Source organism: Corvus hawaiiensis, chromosome 26 (assembly GCF_020740725.1).
Source record: "Corvus hawaiiensis isolate bCorHaw1 chromosome 26, bCorHaw1.pri.cur, whole genome shotgun sequence".
Lineage (NCBI taxonomy): Eukaryota > Metazoa > Chordata > Aves > Passeriformes > Corvidae > Corvus > Corvus hawaiiensis.
Genome location: NC_063238.1, coordinates 45,315,252 through 45,335,456, shown reverse-complemented (window position 1 = coordinate 45,335,456; position 20,205 = coordinate 45,315,252). Strand labels below are relative to the sequence as shown.

Below are 20,205 nucleotides of genomic sequence, written 5' to 3'. Positions count from 1 at the left end.
GGCTGGATCCCCATTCCCAGCTCTGGATCCCCATTCCCAGGGCTGGATCCTCATTCCCAGCCCCGGATCCCAATCCCCAGGGCTGGATCCCAATTCCTGAGTTCGATCCCAATCCCCAGCCCTGAATCCCCATTCCTGGCCCCAGATCCCCATTCCAGGGCTGGATCCCCAATTCCCAGCCCCAGATCCCCATTCCCAGCCCCAGATCCCCATTCCAGGGCTGGATCCCCATTCCCAGCCCTGGACCCCCATTCCCAGCCCCAGATCCCCATTCCCAGCCCCAGATCCCCGTTCCAGGGCTGGATCCCCAATTCCCAGCCTGGATCCCCCATTCCCAGCCCCAGATCCCCATTCCAGGGCTGGATCCCCAATCCCCAGCCCTGAATCCCCATTCCTGGCCCCAGATCCCCATTCCAGGGGCTGGATCCCCAATTCCCAGCCCTGGATCCCAATTCCCAGCCCCAGATCCCCATTCCAGGGCTGGATCCCCAATTCCCAGCCCTGGATCCCAATTCCCAGCCCCAGATCCCCATTCCCAGCCCCAGATCCCCATTCCAGGGCTGGATCCCCATTCCCAGCCCTGGACCCCCATTCCCAGCCCCAGATCCCCGTTCCAGGGCTGGATCCCCAATTCCCAGCCCTGGATCCCCATTCCCAGCCCCAGATCCCCATTCCAGGGCTGGATCCCCAATCCCAGCCCTGGATCCCAATTCCCAGCCCCAGATCCCCATTCCCAGCCCCAGATCCCCGTTCCAGGGCTGGATCCCCCAATTCCCAGCCCTGGATCCCCCATTCCCAGCCCCAGATCCCCATTCCAGGGCTGGATCCCCAATTCCCAGCCCTGGATCCCCAATTCCCAGCCCTGGATCCCCATTCCCAGCCCCAGATCCCCCATTCCAGGGCTGGATCCCCAATTCCAGCCCTGGATCCCCAATTCCCAGCCCTGGATCCCCATTCCCAGCCCCAGATCCCCATTCCAGGGCTGGATCCCCCAATTCCCCAGCCCTGGATCCCAATTCCCAGCCCCAGATCCCCATTCCCAGCCCCGGATCCCGATTCCCAGCCCTGGATCCCCCAATTCCCAAATCCCAAAAAAGCCCCTGGGGACTCCGGGCAAGGCGGGAAGCGGCGGAGCCGTGGGTTTTATAGAGATCTGTATGGAGAGAGCCCAGGATCCCGCGGGATCCCACATTCCCACGGGGGATCCCACATTCCCACACGGAATCCCGCCACCTTCCCGTGCGGAATCCGGCTCCTTCTCTCGTGTAAAAATCCCAAGTCCAGTTCCCGGAGTCGCTGCTCCCAATCCCGAAGTCCAGGGACCAATCCCAGAGCGGAGCCGGAGTGGGGGAAATCCGGAATGCTGGAGCGGGATCCCCCGGAATTCCCGCGGGATCCCCCGGGGCGGAGCAGGGAATCGGAGGAGGGGCTGGAATTGGGGTCCCACGGGGTTTTGGGGTCCCCACCCGGCCTCGAGGATCCCGTGGGATTTGGGGGCGTCCCTGGATTCCGGAGTCCTGCTGGATTTTGGGATCCCGTGGGATTTTAGAGTCCCACGGGATCGGGGGCGCTGCCAGGGTTTGGGGATCCCAGTGGATTTCGGGATCCTGTTGGGAGTTTGGGGTCCGTCCCCCTGGATTTGGGGGCGTGGCGGCTCAGCCGGATTTTGGGGATCCCACTGGAATTTGGGGATCCCACTGGAATTTGGGGATCCCACTGGAATTTGGGGCTCCCCGGGGTGTTCCAGGTTTCCCCGGGATTTGGGATCCCACAGGATTTCGGGCTCCCCAGGATTTCGGGCTCCCGTGAGATTCCGGGATCCCGCGGGTTTGGTTTCGGGTGCCGGCCGTTTCCTGGGATCTTCCGGGATTCGGGGATCCCTGGATTTCAGCTCCCACAGGATCCCAGGGCTCCGTGGCTCTCCAGATCCCCGCGGATCCCCGGGAGATCCCCCCCGGGACCACTTCCCCCGCCCCTCATTCCCTCGGGATCCCCCTTTTCCCGGGAAGGGCCCCATTCCCGGCGCTCCCGGCGGGGGCGGATCCGGCTGCGGCGCGGCTCCGATGCCGGAACTTTGGGATTTGGGAACGCCTCAGGAGCACAGGAACCGAGGGATCCGCTGGGATCCTCTGCGATCCTTTGGGATTCTTCGCTGGGGTGCTCCGGGATGATCTGGGATTTTCCAGGATGCTCCAGGACGCTCTGGGATCCTCCAGGATGCTCCGGGATCTTCTGGGGTCCTCTGGGATGCTCCGGGATCTCCTGAGATCCCTTGTGATGCTCTGGGATCTCCTGGGATCCTCCAGGATGCTCCGGGATCTCCTGGGGTCCTCTGGGATGCTCTGGGATGCTCCGGGATTCTCTGGGACGGTCTGGAATCCTTTGTGATGCTCTGGGATCTCCTGGGATCCTCCAGGATGCTCCGGGATCTTCTGGGGTCCTCTGGGATGCTCCAGGATCTCCCGGGATCCTCCAGGATGCTCTGGGATGCTCCGGGATTCTCTGGAATGCTCCAGGATCTCCTGGGGTCCTCTGGGATGCTCCAGGATTCTCTGGGATGCTCCGGGATCTCCCGGGATCCTCCAGGATGCTCTGGGATCCCTTGGGATCCTCTGAGATGCTCCGGGATTCTCTGGGATGCTCCGGGATCTCCCAGGATCCTCCAGGATGCTCCGGGATCTCCTGGGGTCCTCTGGGATGCTCCAGGATACTCTGGAATCTCCCAGGATCCTCCAGGATCTCCTGGGGTCCTCTGGGATGCTCCGGGATGCTCTGGGACGCTCTGGAATCCTTTGTGATGCTCTGGGATCTCCCAGGATCCTCCAGGATGCTCTGGGATCCCTCCGGGGTCCTCTGGGATGCTCTGGAATCCCTTGTGATGCTCTGAGCTGCTCCGGGATCTCCTGGGATCCTCCGGGATCTCCCGGGATCCTCCAGGATGCTCTGGGATCCCTTCGGGGTCCTCTGGGATCCTCCAGGATGCTCCGGAATCCCCTGGGAACCCATCCCACGATCTCCAGGGATGCTCCAGGATTCCCCGGGATGCTCCGTGGGGAGCGGCGGCTCCGGGGTCTGTGCGAAGCAGGAGGAGTCGCTTCCCTTTTCCCGGTCCTTTTCCAGGTCCTTTTCCAGGTCCTTTTCCAGGGTCCTTTCCCGGTCCTTTTCCAGGTCCTTTTCCCGGTCCTTTTCCGGGTCCTTTTCCCGGTCCTGTCCCTGTCCTTGTCCTGCTCCCGCCTTAGGACACGGCCGGGTCCTTGGGCGTGGGCGGGCTCCGGGCCCGGCAGCAGCGCGGGATCCTCGGGATACTCCTCGGGATACTCCTCGGGATATTCGTCGCCGTCCGGGAAGCACGGCCCCCTCCCCCAGCTCGAAAAAGATGGGAAGATCCCCGGATCCGACGTCCACGGCGCTGGAATCCACCAGGAAGAGCGGCTGCACCGTGCAGGGCACCAGCTGCTTCCCTGGAAAAACAGGGATTGGGAATTGGGATTGGGATTGGGGGATTGGGATTGTGAGACTGGGAATGTGGGATTGGGATTGGGAATGTGGGGGATTGGGATAATCCACCGGGAACAGCGGCTGAACTGTGCAGGGCACCGGCTGCTTCCCTGGAAAACAGGGATTGGGAATTGGGATTGGGAATTGGGGATTGGGATTGCGAGACTGGGAATGTGGGATGGGGATTGGGAATGGAGTATTGGGAAAGGGGGATCGGGATTGGGAATGGGGGATTGGGAGATTGGGAATGTGGGACTGGGATTGGGAATGGGGGATTCGGATTGTGAGACTGGGAATGTGGGATGGGGATTGGGAATGGGGGATTGGGATTGGGAACGGGGGATTGGGAATGTGGGATTGGGAATTGGGATTGGGGATTGGGGGATTGGGAATTGGGATTGGGGGGATTGGGAATGGGGAACTGGGAATGGGGGATTGGTAATGGGGGATGGGGAATGTGGGACTGGGATTGGGGGATTGGGAATGGGGGATGGGGAATGGGAATGGAGAATTGGGAATGAGGGATTGGGAATGGGGGATTGGGAATGGGGGATGGGGAATGGGGGATTGGGAATGGGAATGGGGGATTGGGAATGGGAATGGGGGATTGGGATTGGGGGATTGGGATTGTGAGACTGGGAATGTGGGATTGGGAATGGGGGACTGGGAATTGGGATTGGGAATGTGGGACTGGGATTGGGGGATTGGGATTGGGGAATGGGGGAATGGGAGATTGGGAATGGGGGGTGGGGGAATGGGGGATGGGCAGGGAAGGTCCGGGATGGGCAGCAGGGAATGTCCCAGCTCCGGGCTGGAATCCCAGGACAGTTTGGGGTGGGAAGGGCCCTCTCATCCCATGGATCCCATCCCAACCCCAATCCCATTATCTCATCCCATCCCATGGATCCCATCCCAATCCCAACCCCAATCCCATTATCCCATCCCAGGGATCCCATCCCATGGATCCCATCCCAATCCCAATCCCAATCCCATTATCTCATCCCATCCCATGGATCCCATCCCAATCCCAACCCCAATCCCATTATCCCATCCCAATCCCAATCCCAATCCCAGTCCCATGGATCCCATCCCAATCCCAAACCCATTATCTCATCCCATCCCATGGATCCCATCCCAATCCCCTTATCCCAACTCAATCCAAATCCCATTCCATCCCATGGATCCTAATCCCAATCCAAACCCCATGGATCGCAATCCCATGGATCCCATCCCAATCCCAATCCCAATCCCAGTCCCATGGATCCCATCCCAATCCCATTATCCCCACCTCAATCCGGATCCCATCCCATCCCATGGATCCCATCCCAATCCCATTATCCCACCTCAATCCGGATCCCATCCCATCCCATGGATCCCATCCCAATCCCATTATCCCACCTCAATCCGGATCCCATCCCATCCCATGGATCCCATCCCAATCCCAATCCCAATCCCAGTCCCCATGGATCCCATCCCAATCCCAATCCCAATCCCAGTCCCATGGATCCCATCCCAATCCCATTATCCCACCTCAATCCCGATCCCATCCCATCCCATGGATCCCATCCCAAACCCAATGCCATGGATCCCATCCCAATCCCAATCCCAATCCCAGTCCCATGGATCCCATCCCAATCCCAATCCCATTATCTCATCCCATCCCATGGATCCCATCCCAATCCCATTATCCCACCTCAATCCCGATCCCATCCCATCCCATGGATCCCATCCCAATCCCATGGATCCCATCCCATGGATCCCATCCCATGGATCCCATCCCAATCCCATGGATCCCATCCCATGGATCCCATCCCATCCCATGGATCCCATCCCAATCCCATGGATCCCCATCCCCATCCCATGGATCCGATCCCATCCCATCCCAATCCCAATCATCCCAATCTCAGTATCATAGATCCCATCCCAATTCCATGGATCCCATCCCATCCCATGGATCCCATCCCAATTCCATGGATCCCATCCCCATCCCATGGATCCCATCCCAATCCCATTATCCCACCTCAATCCCGATCCCATCCCATCCCATGGATCTGATCCCATCCCAAACCCAATGCCATGGATCCCATCCCAATCCCAATCCCAATCCCAGTCCCATGGATCCCATCCCAATCCCAATCCAATCCCAGTCCCATGGATCCCATCCCAATCCCATTATCCCACCTCAATCCCGATCCCATCCCATCCCATGGATCCCATCCCAAACCCAATGCCATGGATCCCATCCCAATCCCAATCCCAATCCCAGTCCCATGGATCCCATCCCAATCCCAATCCCATTATCTCATCCCATCCCATGGATCCCATCCCAATCCCATTATCCCACCTCAATCCCGATCCCATCCCATCCCATGGATCCCATCCCAATCCCATGGATCCCATCCCATGGATCCCATCCCATGGATCCCATCCCAATCCCATGGATCCCATCCCATGGATCCCATCCCATCCCATGGATCCCATCTCAATCCCATGGATCCCATCCCCATCCCATGGATCCGATCCCATCCCATCCCAATCCCAATCATCCCAATCTCAGTATCATAGATCCCATCCCAATTCCATGGATCCCATCCCATCCATGGATCCCATCCCAATTCCATGGATCTCATCCCCATCCCATGGATCCCATCCCAATCCCATTATCCCACCTCAATCCTGATCCCATCCCAATCCCAATCCCATGGATCCCATCCCAATCCCATTATCCCAATCCCAGTCCAGTTATCCCATCCCAATCCCATTATCCCACCTCAATCCCGATCCCATCCCCATCCCATGGATCCCAATCCCAATCCCATTATCCCACCCCAATCCCATGGGTCCCATCCCATCCCAAGGATCCCATGGATCCCATTACCCCACAGATCCCCCCTCTCCCGGGATCTCCGGCCGGGCCCGGGCCCATTCCCGGGTGGAGCAGCCCCGTTCCAGCCGCGCCCTTTGGGATTCCCGTGGGATTCCCAGTCCCAATTCCCGGACCCTGATCCCAATCCCGGTCCCATGGATCCCATCCCCATCCCCATGGATCCGATCCCATCCCATCCCAATCCCAATCATCCCAATCTCAGTATCATAGATCCCATCCCAATTCCATGGATCCCATCCCATCCCATGGATCCCATCCCAATTCCATGGATCCCATCCCCATCCCATGGATCCCATCCCAATCCCATTATCCCACCTCAATCCCGATCCCATCCCATCCCATGGATCTGATCCCATCCCAAACCCAATGCCATGGATCCCATCCCAATCCCAATCCCAATCTCAGTCCCATGGATCCCATCCCAATCCCAATCCCAATCCCAGTCCCATGGATCCCATCCCAATCCCATTATCCCACCTCAATCCCGATCCCATCCCATCCCATGGATCCCATCCCAAACCCAATGCCATGGATCCCATCCCAATCCCATTATCCCAATCCCAGTCCCATGGATCCCATCCCAATCCCAATCCCATTATCTCATCCCATCCCATGGATCCCATCCCAATCCCATTATCCCACCTCAATCCCGATCCCATCCCATCCCATGGATCCCCATCCCAAACCCAATGCCATGGATCCCATCCCAATCCCAATCCCAATCCCAGTCCCATGGATCCCATCCCAATCCCAATCCCATTATCTCATCCCATCCCATGGATCCCATCCCAATCCCATTATCCCACCTCAATCCCGATCCCATCCCATCCCATGGATCCCATCCCAATCCCATGGATCCCATCCCATGGATCCCATATCCCATGGATCCCATCCCAATCCCATGGATCCCATCCCATGGATCCCATCCCATCCCATGGATCCCATCCCAATCCCATGGATCCCATCCCCATCCCATGGATCCGATCCCATCCCATCCCAATCCCAATCATCCCAATCTCAGTATCATAGATCCCATCCCAATTCCATGGATCCCATCCCATCCCATGGATCCCCATCCCAATTCCATGGATCTCATCCCCATCCCATGGATCCCATCCCAATCCCATTATCCCACCTCAATCCTGATCCCATCCCAATCCCAATCCCATGGATCCCATCCCAATCCCATTATCCCAATCCCAGTCCAGTTATCCCATCCCAATCCCATTATCCCACCTCAATCCCGATCCCATCCCCATCCCATGGATCCCATCCCAATCCCATTATCCCAATCCCAGTCCAGTTATCCCATCCCAATCCCATTATCCCACCTCAATCCCGATCCCATCCCCATCCCATGGATCCCAATCCCAATCCATTATCCCCACCCCAATCCCATGGGTCCCATCCCATCCCAAGGATCCCATGGATCCCATTACCCCACAGATCCCCCTCTCCCGGGATCTCCGGCCAGGCCCGGGCCCATTCCCGGGTGGAGCAGCCCCCGTTCCAGCCGCGCCCTTTGGGATTCCCGTGGGATTCCCAGTCCCAATTCCCGGACCCTGATCCCAATCCCGGTCCCAATTCCCGGACTCTGATCCCAATCCCAATCCCTCTTTTCCTGGACCCTGATCCCAATCCCAGTCCCAATTCCCAGACCCTGATCCCAATCCCGGTCCCTCTTTCCTGGGCCCTAATCCCAATCCTGATCCCTCTTTTCCCGGACCCTGATCCCAATCCCAGTCCCAATTCCTGGATCCCAATCCCAATCCCGATCCCTCTTTTCCCAGACCCTGATCCCAATCCCAATCCCTCTTTTCCCCAGACCCCAATCCCAATCCCGATCCCCTCTTTTCCCAGACCCCGATCCCAATCCCAATCCCTCTTTTCCTGAGCCCTGATCCCAATCCCGATCCCAATTCCCAGACCCCAATACCAATCCCAATCCCTCTTTTCCTGAGCCCCAATCCCAATCCCAATCCCAATCCCTCTTTTCCCAGACCCTGATCCCAATCCCGATCCCAATTCCCACACCCCAATCCCAATCCCTCTTTTCCCAGACCCCGATCCCAATCCCGATCCCAATTCCCAGACCCCAATCCCTATCCCAATCCCTCTTTTCCTGAGCCCCAATCCCCAATCCCAATCCCTCTTTTCCTGAGCCCCGATCCCAATTCCCGGACCCCAATCCCAATCCCAATCCCGATCCCTCTTTTCCCAGACCCCGATCCCCATCTCGATCCCTCATTTCCAGCCCCGTCCCTCATTCCAGAGGGGAATTCGGTGGGAATACCGGAGTCCCCCGCGCTGGCCTCGGCCTCTGTCGGCTTCTGCTGCTCCTGGGACGAGAGGAGATCCTGGATCTGCCGGAATTCCGGGAATGATTCGCGTTTATTCCAAGGTTTTTTTTTTTTAGGGATTCCAAAGCCGCTGCTCCCAACCCCGGGAATGCCCCGGGAGCCGAGGGAGAAATCCCAACCTCAGCCCCTGCTCATCCCAAATGTTCCTGGAATTATCCAGGAGAGGGAAAGCCTGGGAATGAGCCGGGGATGGTTCTGCATTCCTCGGACACCGGGGGTGTTCCCGGAGTAAATCCCGGCCCTGATCCCGATCCCGGCCCTGATCCTGATCCCAGCCCTGACCCCAGCCCTGATCCCAATCCCAGCCCTGATCCCAATCCCAGCCCTGATCCTGATCCCCACTGTGATCCTGATCCCAGCCCTGATCCCGATCCCAGCCCTGATCCTGATCCCAGCCCTGATCCCAGCCCTGATCCCGATCCCAGCCCAGATCCAGATCCCAGACCCGATCCCGGCCCTGATCCCGATCCGAGCCCCGATCCTGATCCCAGCCCCGATCCTGATCCCGATCCCAGCCCCAATCCCGATCCCGGCCCTGATCCTGATCCTGGCCTCGATCCCGGCCCTGATCCCGATCTCAGCCTTGATCCCGGCCCCGATCCCAATCCCAGCCCCGATCCTGATCCCGGCCTCAATCCCAATCCCAGCCCCGATCCTGATCCTGGCTCTGATCCCGATCCTGGCCTCGATCCCGGCCCCGATCCCGATCCTGATCCCAATCCCAGCCCCGATCCCAATCCCGATCTCGGCCTCAGTCCTGATCCCAGCCACGATCCCAATCCTGACCCTGATCCCAGCCCCCGATCCCGATCCTGATCCTGGCCCCGATCCCGATCCTGGCCTTGATCCCAATCCCAATCCCAGCCCCGATCCCAATCCCAGACCTGATCCAGATCTCAGCTCTGATCCCAATCCTGGCCTTGATCCCAACCCTGATCCCGATCCCCACCGCGATCCCAATCCCAGCCCCAATCCCGACTCCAGCCCTGATCCCAGCCCCGATCCCAATCCTGGCCTTGATTCCAATCCCAGCCCTGATCCTGGCCTCGATCCTGATCCCAGTCCTGATCCCAATCCCAGCTCCAATCCCGATCCCAGCCCTGATCCCAATCCCAGCCCCGATCCCAGCCCTGATCGTGATCCTGGCCTCAATTCTGATCCCCACCGTGATCCCAATCCCAGCCCTGATCCCAATCCCAGCCCCGATCCCGGCCTCAATCCCAGCCTTGATCCCAATCCCAGCCCCAATCCCGATCCCAGCCCCAATCCCAATCCCAGCCCTGATCCCGATCCCAGCCCCGATCCCAATCCCAGCCTCAATCCCAGCCTTGATCCCGATCCCAGCCTTGATCCCGATCCCAGCCCCAATCCTGATCCCAGCCCTGATCCCAATCCTGGCCTTGATCCCAGCCCAGATCCCAATCCCAGCCCTGATCCTGATCCCAGCCTCAATCCCAGCCCCGATCCTGATCCCCGGCCCTGATCCCGATCCTGGCCTCGATCCCGGCCCTGATCCCGATCTCAGCCTTGATCCCGGCCCCGATCCCAATCCCAGCCCCGATCCTGATCCCGGCCTCAATCCCAATCCCAGCCCCGATCCTGATCCTGGCTCTGATCCCGATCCTGGCCTCGATCCCAGCCCCGATCCCGATCCTGGCCCCGATCCTGATCCCAATCCCAGCCCCCGATCCCAATCCTGATCTGGGCCTCAGTCCTGATCCCAGCCATGATCCCAATCCTGACCCTGATCCCAGCCCTGATCCCGATCCTGATCCTGGCCCCGATCCTGATCCTGGCCTTGATCCCCAATCCCAATCCCAATCCCAGCCCCGATCCCGATCCCAGCCCCCGATCCCAGCCCTGATCTGGATCTCAGCTCTGATCCCAATCCTGGCCTTGATCCCAACCCTGATCCCGATCCCCCACCGCGATCCCAATCCCAGCCCCGATCCCGACTCCAGCCCTGATCTCAGCCCCGATCCCAATCCTGGCCTTGATTCCAATCCCAGCCCTGATCCCAGCCCTGATCCTGATCCTAGTCCGGATCCCAATCCCAGCTCCAATCCCGATCCCAGCCCTGATCCCAATCCCAGTCCCGATCCCAGCCCTGATCCTGATCCTGGCCTCAATCCTGATCCCCACCGTGATCCCAATCCCAGCCCTGATCCCAATCCCAGCCTTGATCCCAATCCCAGCCCCAATCCCGATCCCAGCCTTGATCCCGATCCCAGCCCCAATCCTGATCCCAATCCCAGCCCCAATCCTGATCCCAGCCTTGATCCCAATCCAGCCCCGATCCCGATCCCAGCCCTGATCCCGATCCCAGCCCTGATCCCAATCCCAGTCCCAATCCCGATCCCAGCCCCAATCCTGATCCCGGCCTCAATCCCAGCCCCGATCCCAATCCCCGATCCCAGCCCCGATCCCAATCCCAGCCCTCAATCCCAGCCTTGATCCCGATCCCAGCCCCCGATCCCGATCCCAGCCCCGATCCTGAGTCCCAATCCCACCAGATCCCAATCCTGGCCTCGATCGCGATCCCGATCCCAGCCCCGATCCTGATCCTGGCCCCGATCCCAGATTTCCCCTCTGGATTCCGGCTCTTCCCGGCCCCAACCCCTCCCCCCCCAGTCCCCATCCCGTGGGATCGGGAATTCCCGCCTTCCAGGAGTGGGTCCCAAAGGAGGATCCCAAAGGAGCTTTTCCTTGGGGAAAACCCTTGGGAATGGCACCGGGGGATCCCTGGGATCTCCCCCATTCCCACCCCTTGGAATCTCCTCTTGGAATCTCCCCGCAAAGGACCCAAATCCCGGGATTCTGGAGCCCCCCCCCGGGACATTCCCAGGCCGGGATTTGGGATCGGCTTTCCAGGGAATTTCGGGCCTCCAATCCAAGGATTTTCCCGGAGAAATCCGGGATGTTGGGATGGGAAATGGGAAGACCCCCGGAGCAGTTTCCAGGTCCCTTCCCGAGCTTCCCAAGGGCTGGAAAATCCGGGATTTTCCCTCATTTTTTTGGGGGGGGGGGAGGGGTTCACTGGGATTGTTCCCGCCGGGAATTCCCCAAGGCCGCCTCCCTCCGGCCGGAATTCCAAGAGAATCCCGGGAATTCTGAGCTCACACTGGCCAAGCTGCTGTCCAGGTCCGGCAGGGGTCACGTCCGGCACCGCCATGGACGGGCTGAAGAGCTGCGGGGAAAAAACCGGGAATGGGACACCGGGAAGGGCGGAATTCCCGGGAGAGACGCGCTGGGAGCCAGGGAATGGATCCCGGGATGGTCCCAGTGGGGAATTCCCGGGATAAACCCACCCAGGGAATGGATCCGGGGATGGTCCCAGTGGGAATTCCCAGGATAAAAATGGATCCTGGGATGGTCCCAGTGGGAATTCCCGGGATAAACCCAACCAGGGAATGGATCCCGGGATGGTCCCATTGGGAATTCCTGGGATAAACCCGACCAGAGAATGGATCCCGGGATGGTCCCAGTGGGAATTTCCCAGGATAAAAATGGATCCTGGAATGTTCCCAGTGGGAATTCCTGGGATAAACCCAACCAGGGAATGGATCCTGGAATGCTCCCAATGGGAATTCCCAGGATAAAAATGGATCCTGGAATGTTCCCAGTGGGAATTCCTGAGATAAACCCACCCAGGGAATGGATCCCGGGATGGTCCCAGTGGGAATTCCCGGGATAAACCCATCCTGATCCGGGAATTCCAGGGACATTCCCAGTGGGGAATTCCCAGGATAAACCCACCCTGATCCAGGAATTCCATGGATAAACCCACCCAGGGAATGGATCCCGGGATGGTCCCAGCGGGAATTCCCAGGATAAAAATGGATCCCGGGATGGTCCCAGTGGGAATTCCTGGGATAAACCCAACCAGGGAATGGATCCTGGAATGCTCCCAATGGGAATTCCTGGGATAAACCCGACCAGGGAATGGATCCCGGGATGGTCCCAGTGGGAATTCCTGGGATAAACCCGACCAGGGAATGGATCCCGGGATGGTCCCAGTGGGAATTCCTGGGATAAACCTGACCAGGGAATGGATCCCGGGGATGGTCCCAGTGGGAATTCCTGGGATAAACCTGACCAGGGAATGGATCCCGGGATGGTCCCAGCGGGAATTCCCAGGATAAAAATGGATCCCGGGATGGTCCCAGTGGGAATTCCTGGGATAAACCCAACCAGGGAATGGATCCTGGAATGCTCCCAATGGGAATTCCTGGGATAAACCTGACCAGGGAATGGATCCCGGGATGGTCCCAGTGGGAATTCCCGGGATAAACCTGACCAGGGAATGGATCCCGGGATGGTCCCAGTGGGAATTCCCAGGATAAAAATGGATCCTGGAATGTTCCCAGTGGGAATTCCTGGGATAAACCCAACCAGGGAATGGATCCTGGAATGCTCCCAATGGGAATTCCCCAGGATAAAAATGGATCCTGGAATGTTCCCAGTGGGAATTTCTGGGATAAACCCAACCAGGGAATGGATCCCGGGATGGTCCCAGTGGGGAATTCCCAGGATAAAAATGGATCCCGGGATGGTCCCAATGGGAATTCCTGGGATAAACCCAACCAGGGAATGGATCCGGGAATGCTCCCAATGGGAATTCCCGGGATAAACCTGACCAGGGAATGGATCCCTGGAATGTTCCCAATGGGAATTCCCGGGATAAACCTGACCAGGGAATGGATCCCGGGATGGTCCCCAGCGGGAATTCCCAGGATAAAAATGGATCCCGGGATGGTCCCAGTGGGAATTCCTGGGATAAACCCATCCTGATCCGGGAATTCCAAGGACATTCCCAGTGGGAATTCCCAGGATAAACCCGCCCTGATCCAGGAATTCCATGGATAAACCCACCCAGGGAATGGATCCCGGGATGGTCCCAGTGGGAATTCCCAAGATAAAAATGGAACGCTGGGAATTGGGGAACACTGGGAACCCGGGAATTGGGAACACCGGGAATTGGGGGAATTTGGGAATTCCTGGGAATTGCAAATTCCCAGGAATTGGGAACGGCGGGAACTGGGGAACGCTGGGAATTGGGAACCACCGGGAATTGGGGACCGCCGGGAACCCGGGAGCACTGGGAACCTGGGAACGCCGGGAATTGGGAAGGCTGGGAATTGGGGAACACCGGGAATTGGGAATTCCAGGAATTGGGAACACCGGGAACTGGGGACACCGGGAATTGGGGAACACCGCGAACTGGGAACACCAGGAACCCAGGAATTGGGAACACCGGGAATTGGGAACGCTGGGAACTGGGAACACCAGGAACCCAGGAACGCCGGGAATTGGGAACACACGGGAACTGGGGAATTTGGGGAATTCTGGGAATTGGAAATGCTGGGAATTTGGGAACTCCGGGAATTGGGAACACCAGGAACCCGGGAACGCCGGGAATTCGGAACACCGGGAACTGGAGAATTTGGGAATTCTGGGAATTGGGAAATGCTGGGAATTTGGGAACACCGGGAATGGGGAACACCAGGAACGCCGGGAATTGGGAACACTGGGAATTGGGGAATTTGGGAATTCTGGGAATTGGGAAATGCTGGGAATTTGGGAACACCAGGAATTGGGAACACCGGGAATTGGGAACACCAGGAACCCGGGAACGCCGGGAATTGGGAACACCGGGAATGGGGGAATTTGGGAATTCTGGGAATTGGGAAATGCTGGGAATTTGGGAATTCCGGGAATGGGGAACACCGGGAATTGGGAACACCAGGAACCCGGGAACGCCGGGAATTGGGAACACCGGGAATGGGGGAATTTGGGAATTCTGGAAATTGGGAAATGCTGGGAATTTGGGAATTCCGGGAATGGGGAACACCGGGAATTGGGAACACCAGGAACCCGGGAACGCTGGGAATTGGGAACACCGGGAACTGGGGAATTTGGGAATTCTGGGAATTGGGAAATGCTGGGAGTTTGGGAATTCCGGGAATGGGGAACACCAGGAACCCGGGAACGCCGGGAATTGGGAACACCGGGAATGGGGGGAATTTGGGAATTCTGGAAATTGGGAAATGCTGGGAATTTGGGAACACCGGGAATTGGGAACACCAGGAACCCGGGAACGCCGGGAATTGGGAACACCGGGAACTGGGGAATTTGGGAATTCTGGGAATTGGGAAATGCTGGGAATTTGGGAACACCGGGAATGGGGAACACCGGGAATTGGGGAACACCCAGGAACGCCGGGAATTGGGAACACTGGGAATTGGGGAATTTGGGAATTCTGGGAATTGGGAAATGCTGGGAATTTGGGAACACCGGGAATTGGGAACACCAATTGGGAACACCAGGAATTGGGAACACCAGGAACCCGGGAACGCTGGGAATTGGGAACACCGGGAATTGGGGAATTTGGGGAATTCTGGGAATTGGGAAATGCTGGGAATTTGGGAACACCGGGAATTGGGAACACCAGGAACCCGGGAACGCCGGGAATTGGGAACACCGGGAATGGGGAATTTGGGAATTCTGGGAATTGGGAAATGCTGGGAGTTTGGGAATTCCGGGAATGGGGAACACCGGGAATTGGGAACACCAGGAACCCGGGAACGCTGGGAATTGGGAACACCGGGAACTGGGGAATTTGGGAATTCTGGGAATTGGGAAATGCTGGGAGTTTGGGAATTCCGGGAATGGGGAACGCCGGGAATTGGGAACACCAGGAACCCGGGAACGCTGGGAATTGGGAACACCGGGAATGGGGGAATTTGGGAATTCTGGGAATTGGGAAATGCTGGGAATTTGGGAACACTGGGAATTGGGAACACCAGGAACTGGGGAATTTGGGAATTCTGGGAATTGGGAAATGCTGGGAATTTGGGAACACCGGGAATTGGGAACACCAGGAATTGGGAACACCAGGAACCCGGGAACGCTGGGAATTGGGAACACCGGGAACTGGGGAATTTGGGAATTCTGGGAATTGGGAAATGCTGGGAGTTTGGGAATTCTGGGAATGGGGAACACCGGGAATTGGGAACACCAGGAACCCGGGAACGCTGGGAATTGGGAACACCGGGAACTGGGGAATTTGGGAATTCTGGGAATTGGGAAATGCTGGGAATTTGGGAATTCCGGGAATGGGGAACACCGGGAATTGGGAACACCAGGAACCCGGGAACGCCGGGAATTGGGAACACCGGGAACTGGGGAATTTGGGAATTCTGGGAATTGGGAAATGCTGGGAGTTTGGGAATTCCGGGAATGGGGAACACCGGGAATTGGGAACGCCAGGAACCCGGGAACGCTGGGAATTGGGAACACCAGGAATGCCGGGAATTGGGAACACCGGGAATTGGGGAATTTGGGGAATTCTGGGAATTGGGAAATGCTGGGAGTTTGGGAATTCCGGGAATGGGGAACACCGGGAATTGGGAACGCTGGGAATTGGGAACACCAGGAATGCCGGGAATTGGGAACACCGGGAATTGGGGAATTTGGGGAATTCTGGGAATTGGGAAATGCTGGGAATTTGGGAACACCGGGAATTGGGAACACCAGGAACCCGGGAACGCCGGGAATTGGGAACACCGGGAACTGGGGAATTTGGGAATTCTGGGAATTGGGAAATGCTGGGAATATGGGAACGCTGGGAATGGGGAACACCGGGAATTGGGAACGCCAGGAACCCGGGAACGCCGGGAATTGGGAACACCGGGAACTGGGGAATTTGGGAATTCTGGGAATTGGGAAATGCTGGGAGTTTGGGAATTCTGGGAATGGGGAACACCGGGAATTGGGAACGCCAGGAACCCGGGAACGCCGGGAATTGGGAACACCGGGAACTGGGGAATTTGGGAATTCTGGGAATTGGGAAATGCTGGGAGTTTGGGAATTCTGGGAATGGGGAACACCGGGAATTGGGAACGCCAGGAACCCGGGAACGCCGGGAATTGGGAACACCGGGAACTGGGGAATTTGGGAATTCTGGGAATTGGGAAATGCTGGGAGTTTGGGAATTCCGGGAATGGGGAACACCAGGAACCCGGGAACGCTGGGAATTGGGAACACCGGGAACTGGGGAATTTGGGAATTCTGGGAATTGGGAAATGCTGGGAGTTTGGGAATTCCGGGAATTGGGAACACCAGGAACCCGGGAACGCTGGGAATTGGGAACACTGGGAACTAGGGAATTTGGGAATTCTGGGAATTGGGAAATGCTGGGAATTTGGGAACACCGGGAATTGGGAACGCCAGGAACCCGGGAACGCCGGGAATTGGGAACACCGGGAACTGGGGAATTTGGGAATTCTGGGAATTGGGAAATGCTGGGAGTTTGGGAATTCTGGGAATGGGGAACACCGGGAATTGGGAACGCCAGGAACCCGGGAACGCCGGGAATTGGGAACACCGGGAACTGGGGAATTTGGGAATTCTGGGAATTGGGAAATGCTGGGAATTTGGGAACACCGGGAATTGGGAACGCTGGGAATTGGGAACACCAGGAACCCGGGAACGCCGGGAATTGGGAACACCGGGAACTGGGGAATTTGGGAATTCTGGGAATTGGGAAATGCTGGGAATTTGGGAATTCCGGGAATTGGGAACACCAGGAATTGGGAACACCAGGAACCCGGGAACGCCGGGAATTGGGAACACCGGGAACTGGGGAATTTGGGAATTCTGGGAATTGGGAAATGCTGGGAGTTTGGGAATTCTGGGAATGGGGAACACCGGGAATTGGGAACGCCAGGAACCCGGGAACGCCGGGAATTGGGAACACCGGGAACTGGGGAATTTGGGAATTCTGGGAATTGGGAAATGCTGGGAGTTTGGGAATTCCGGGAATTGGGAACACCAGGAACCCGGGAACGCTGGGAATTGGGAACACTGGGAACTGGGGAATTTGGGAATTCTGGGAATTGGGAAATGCTGGGAGTTTGGGAATTCCGGGAATGGGGAACACCAGGAATTGGGAACACCAGGAACCCGGGAACGCTGGGAATTGGGAACACCGGGAACTGGGGAATTTGGGGAATTCTGGGAATTGGGAAATGCTGGGAATTTGGGAACGCTGGGAATTGGGAACACTGGGAACTGGGGAATTTGGGAATTCTGGGAATTGGGAAATGCTGGGAATTTGGGAATTCCGGGAATGGGGAACACCGGGAATTGGGAACACCAGGAACCCGGGAACGCTGGGAATTGGGAACACCGGGAATGGGGGAATTTGGGAATTCTGGGAATTGGGAAATGCTGGGAATTTGGGAACACCGGAAATTGGGAACACCAGGAACCCGGGAACGCCGGGAATTGGGAACACCGGGAACTGGGGAATTTGGGAATTCTGGGATTTGGGAAATGCTGGGAATTTGGGAATTCCGGGAATGGGGAACACCGGGAATTGGGAACACCAGGAACCCGGGAACGCCGGGAATTGGGAACACCGGGAATTGGGGAATTTGGGAATTCTGGGAATTGGGAACACCAGGAACTGGGGAATTTGGGAATTCTGGGAATTGGGAAATGCTGGGAATTTGGGAACACCAGGAATTGGGAACACCGGGAATTGGGAACACCAGGAACCCGGGAACGCCGGGAATTGGGAACACCGGGAATGGGGGAATTTGGGAATTCTGGGAATTGGGAAATGCTGGGAGTTTGGGAATTCCGGGAATGGGGAACACCAGGAACCCGGGAACGCTGGGAATTGGGAACACCAGGAATGCCGGGAATTGGGAACACCGGGAATTGGGGAATTTGGGGAATTCTGGGAATTGGGAAATGCTGGGAGTTTGGGAATTCCGGGAATTGGGAACACCGGGAATTGGGAACGCCAGGAATTGGGAACACCAGGAACCCGGGAACGCCGGGAATTGGGAACACCGGGAACTGGGGAATTTGGGAATTCTGGGAATTGGGAAATGCTGGGAGTTTGGGAATTCCGGGAATTGGGAACACCGGGAATTGGGAACACCAGGAACCCGGGAACGCTGGGAATTGGGAACACTGGGAACTGGGGAATTTGGGAATTCTGGGAATTGGGAAATGCTGGGAATTTGGGAACACCGGGAATTGGGAACACCAGGAACCCGGGAACGCTGGGAATTGTGAACACCGGGAACTGGGGAATTTGGGAATTCTGGGAATTGGGAAATGCTGGGAATATGGGAACGCTGGGAATGGGGAACACCGGGAATTGGGAACGCCAGGAACCCGGGAACGCTGGAAATTGGGAACACCGGGAATGCCGGGAATTGGGAACCCGGGAACTGGGGAATTTGGGAATTCTGGGAATTGGGAAATGCTGGGAGTTTGGGAATTCCGGGAATGGGGAACCCCGGGAATTGGGAACGCCAGGAACCCGGGAACGCTGGGAATTGGGAACACCAGGAATGCCGGGAATTGGGAACCCGGGAACTGGGGAATTTGGGAATTCTGGGAATTGGGAAATGCTGGGAGTTTGGGAATTCCGGGAATGGGGAACCCCGGGAATTGGGAACGCCAGGAACCCGGGAACGCTGGGAATTGGAACACTGGGAACTGGGGAATTGGGGAATTCTGGGAATTGGGAAATGCTGGGAATTTGGGAATTCCGGAAATTGGGAACACCAGGAACCCGGGAACGCTGGGAATTGGGAACACCGGGAACTGGGGAATTTGGGAATTCTGGGAATTGGGAAATGCTGGGAGTTTGGGAATTCCGGGAATGAGGAACACCGGGAATTGGGAACACCAGGAACCCGGGAACGCCGGGAATTGGGAACACCGGGAACTGGGGAATTTGGGAATTCTGGGAATTGGGAAATGCTGGGAGTTTGGGAATTCCGGGAATGGGGAACACCAGGAACCCGGGAACGCTGGGAATTGGGAACACCAGGAATGCCGGGAATTGGGAACACCGGGAATTGGGGAATTTGGGGAATTCTGGGAATTGGGAAATGCTGGGAGTTTGGGAATTCCGGGAATGGGGAACACCAGGAACCCGGGAACGCTGGGAATTGGGAACACCAGGAACGCTGGGAATTGGGAACACCGGGAATTGGGGAATTTGGGGAATTCTGGGAATTGGGAAATGCTGGGAGTTTGGGAATTCCGGGAATGGGGAACACCAGGAACCCGGGAACGCTGGGAATTGGGAACACCAGGAACGCTGGGAATTGGGAACACCGGGAACTGGGGAACTTGGGGAATTCTGGGAAATGGGAAATGCTGGGAGTTTGGGAATTCCGGGAATGGGGAACACCGGGAATTGGGAACACCAGGAACCCGGGAACGCCGGGAATTGGGAACACCGGGAACTGGGGAATTTGGGAATTCTGGGAATTGGGAAATGCTGGGAGTTTGGGAATTCCGGGAATGGGGAACACCAGGAACCCGGGAACGCTGGGAATTGGGAACACCAGGAATGCCGGGAATTGGGAACACCGGGAATTGGGGAATTTGGGGAATTCTGGGAATTGGGAAATGCTGGGAGTTTGGGAA

At 57.5% G+C, this 20,205-nt stretch overlaps 1 protein-coding gene and 1 long non-coding RNA gene across 2 annotated transcripts in view; both read right to left on the bottom strand.

Annotated features, from left to right (window-relative positions):
• Window positions 1–1,872: 1,872 nt before the first annotated feature.
• The window catches only part of LOC125338440 (collagen alpha-1(XXV) chain-like), a 37,727-nt gene continuing 19,394 nt past the window's right edge, over window positions 1,873–20,205 (bottom strand). The window contains 5 exon segments of the mRNA XM_048329224.1: window positions 1,873–2,399; window positions 2,520–3,461; window positions 8,679–8,748; window positions 11,866–11,895; window positions 11,897–11,932. Coding sequence (XP_048185181.1) covers window positions 1,888–2,399; window positions 2,520–3,461; window positions 8,679–8,748; window positions 11,866–11,895; window positions 11,897–11,932 — 1,590 coding nt within the window. The 3' untranslated portion in view covers window positions 1,873–1,887.
• LOC125317447 lies at window positions 13,727–19,179 on the bottom strand. The gene is made up of 3 exons (XR_007200093.1): window positions 19,134–19,179; window positions 14,000–14,272; window positions 13,727–13,742 (listed from the first exon to the last, which is right to left on the bottom strand). It is a non-coding gene; the product is annotated as an uncharacterized LOC125317447 (long non-coding RNA).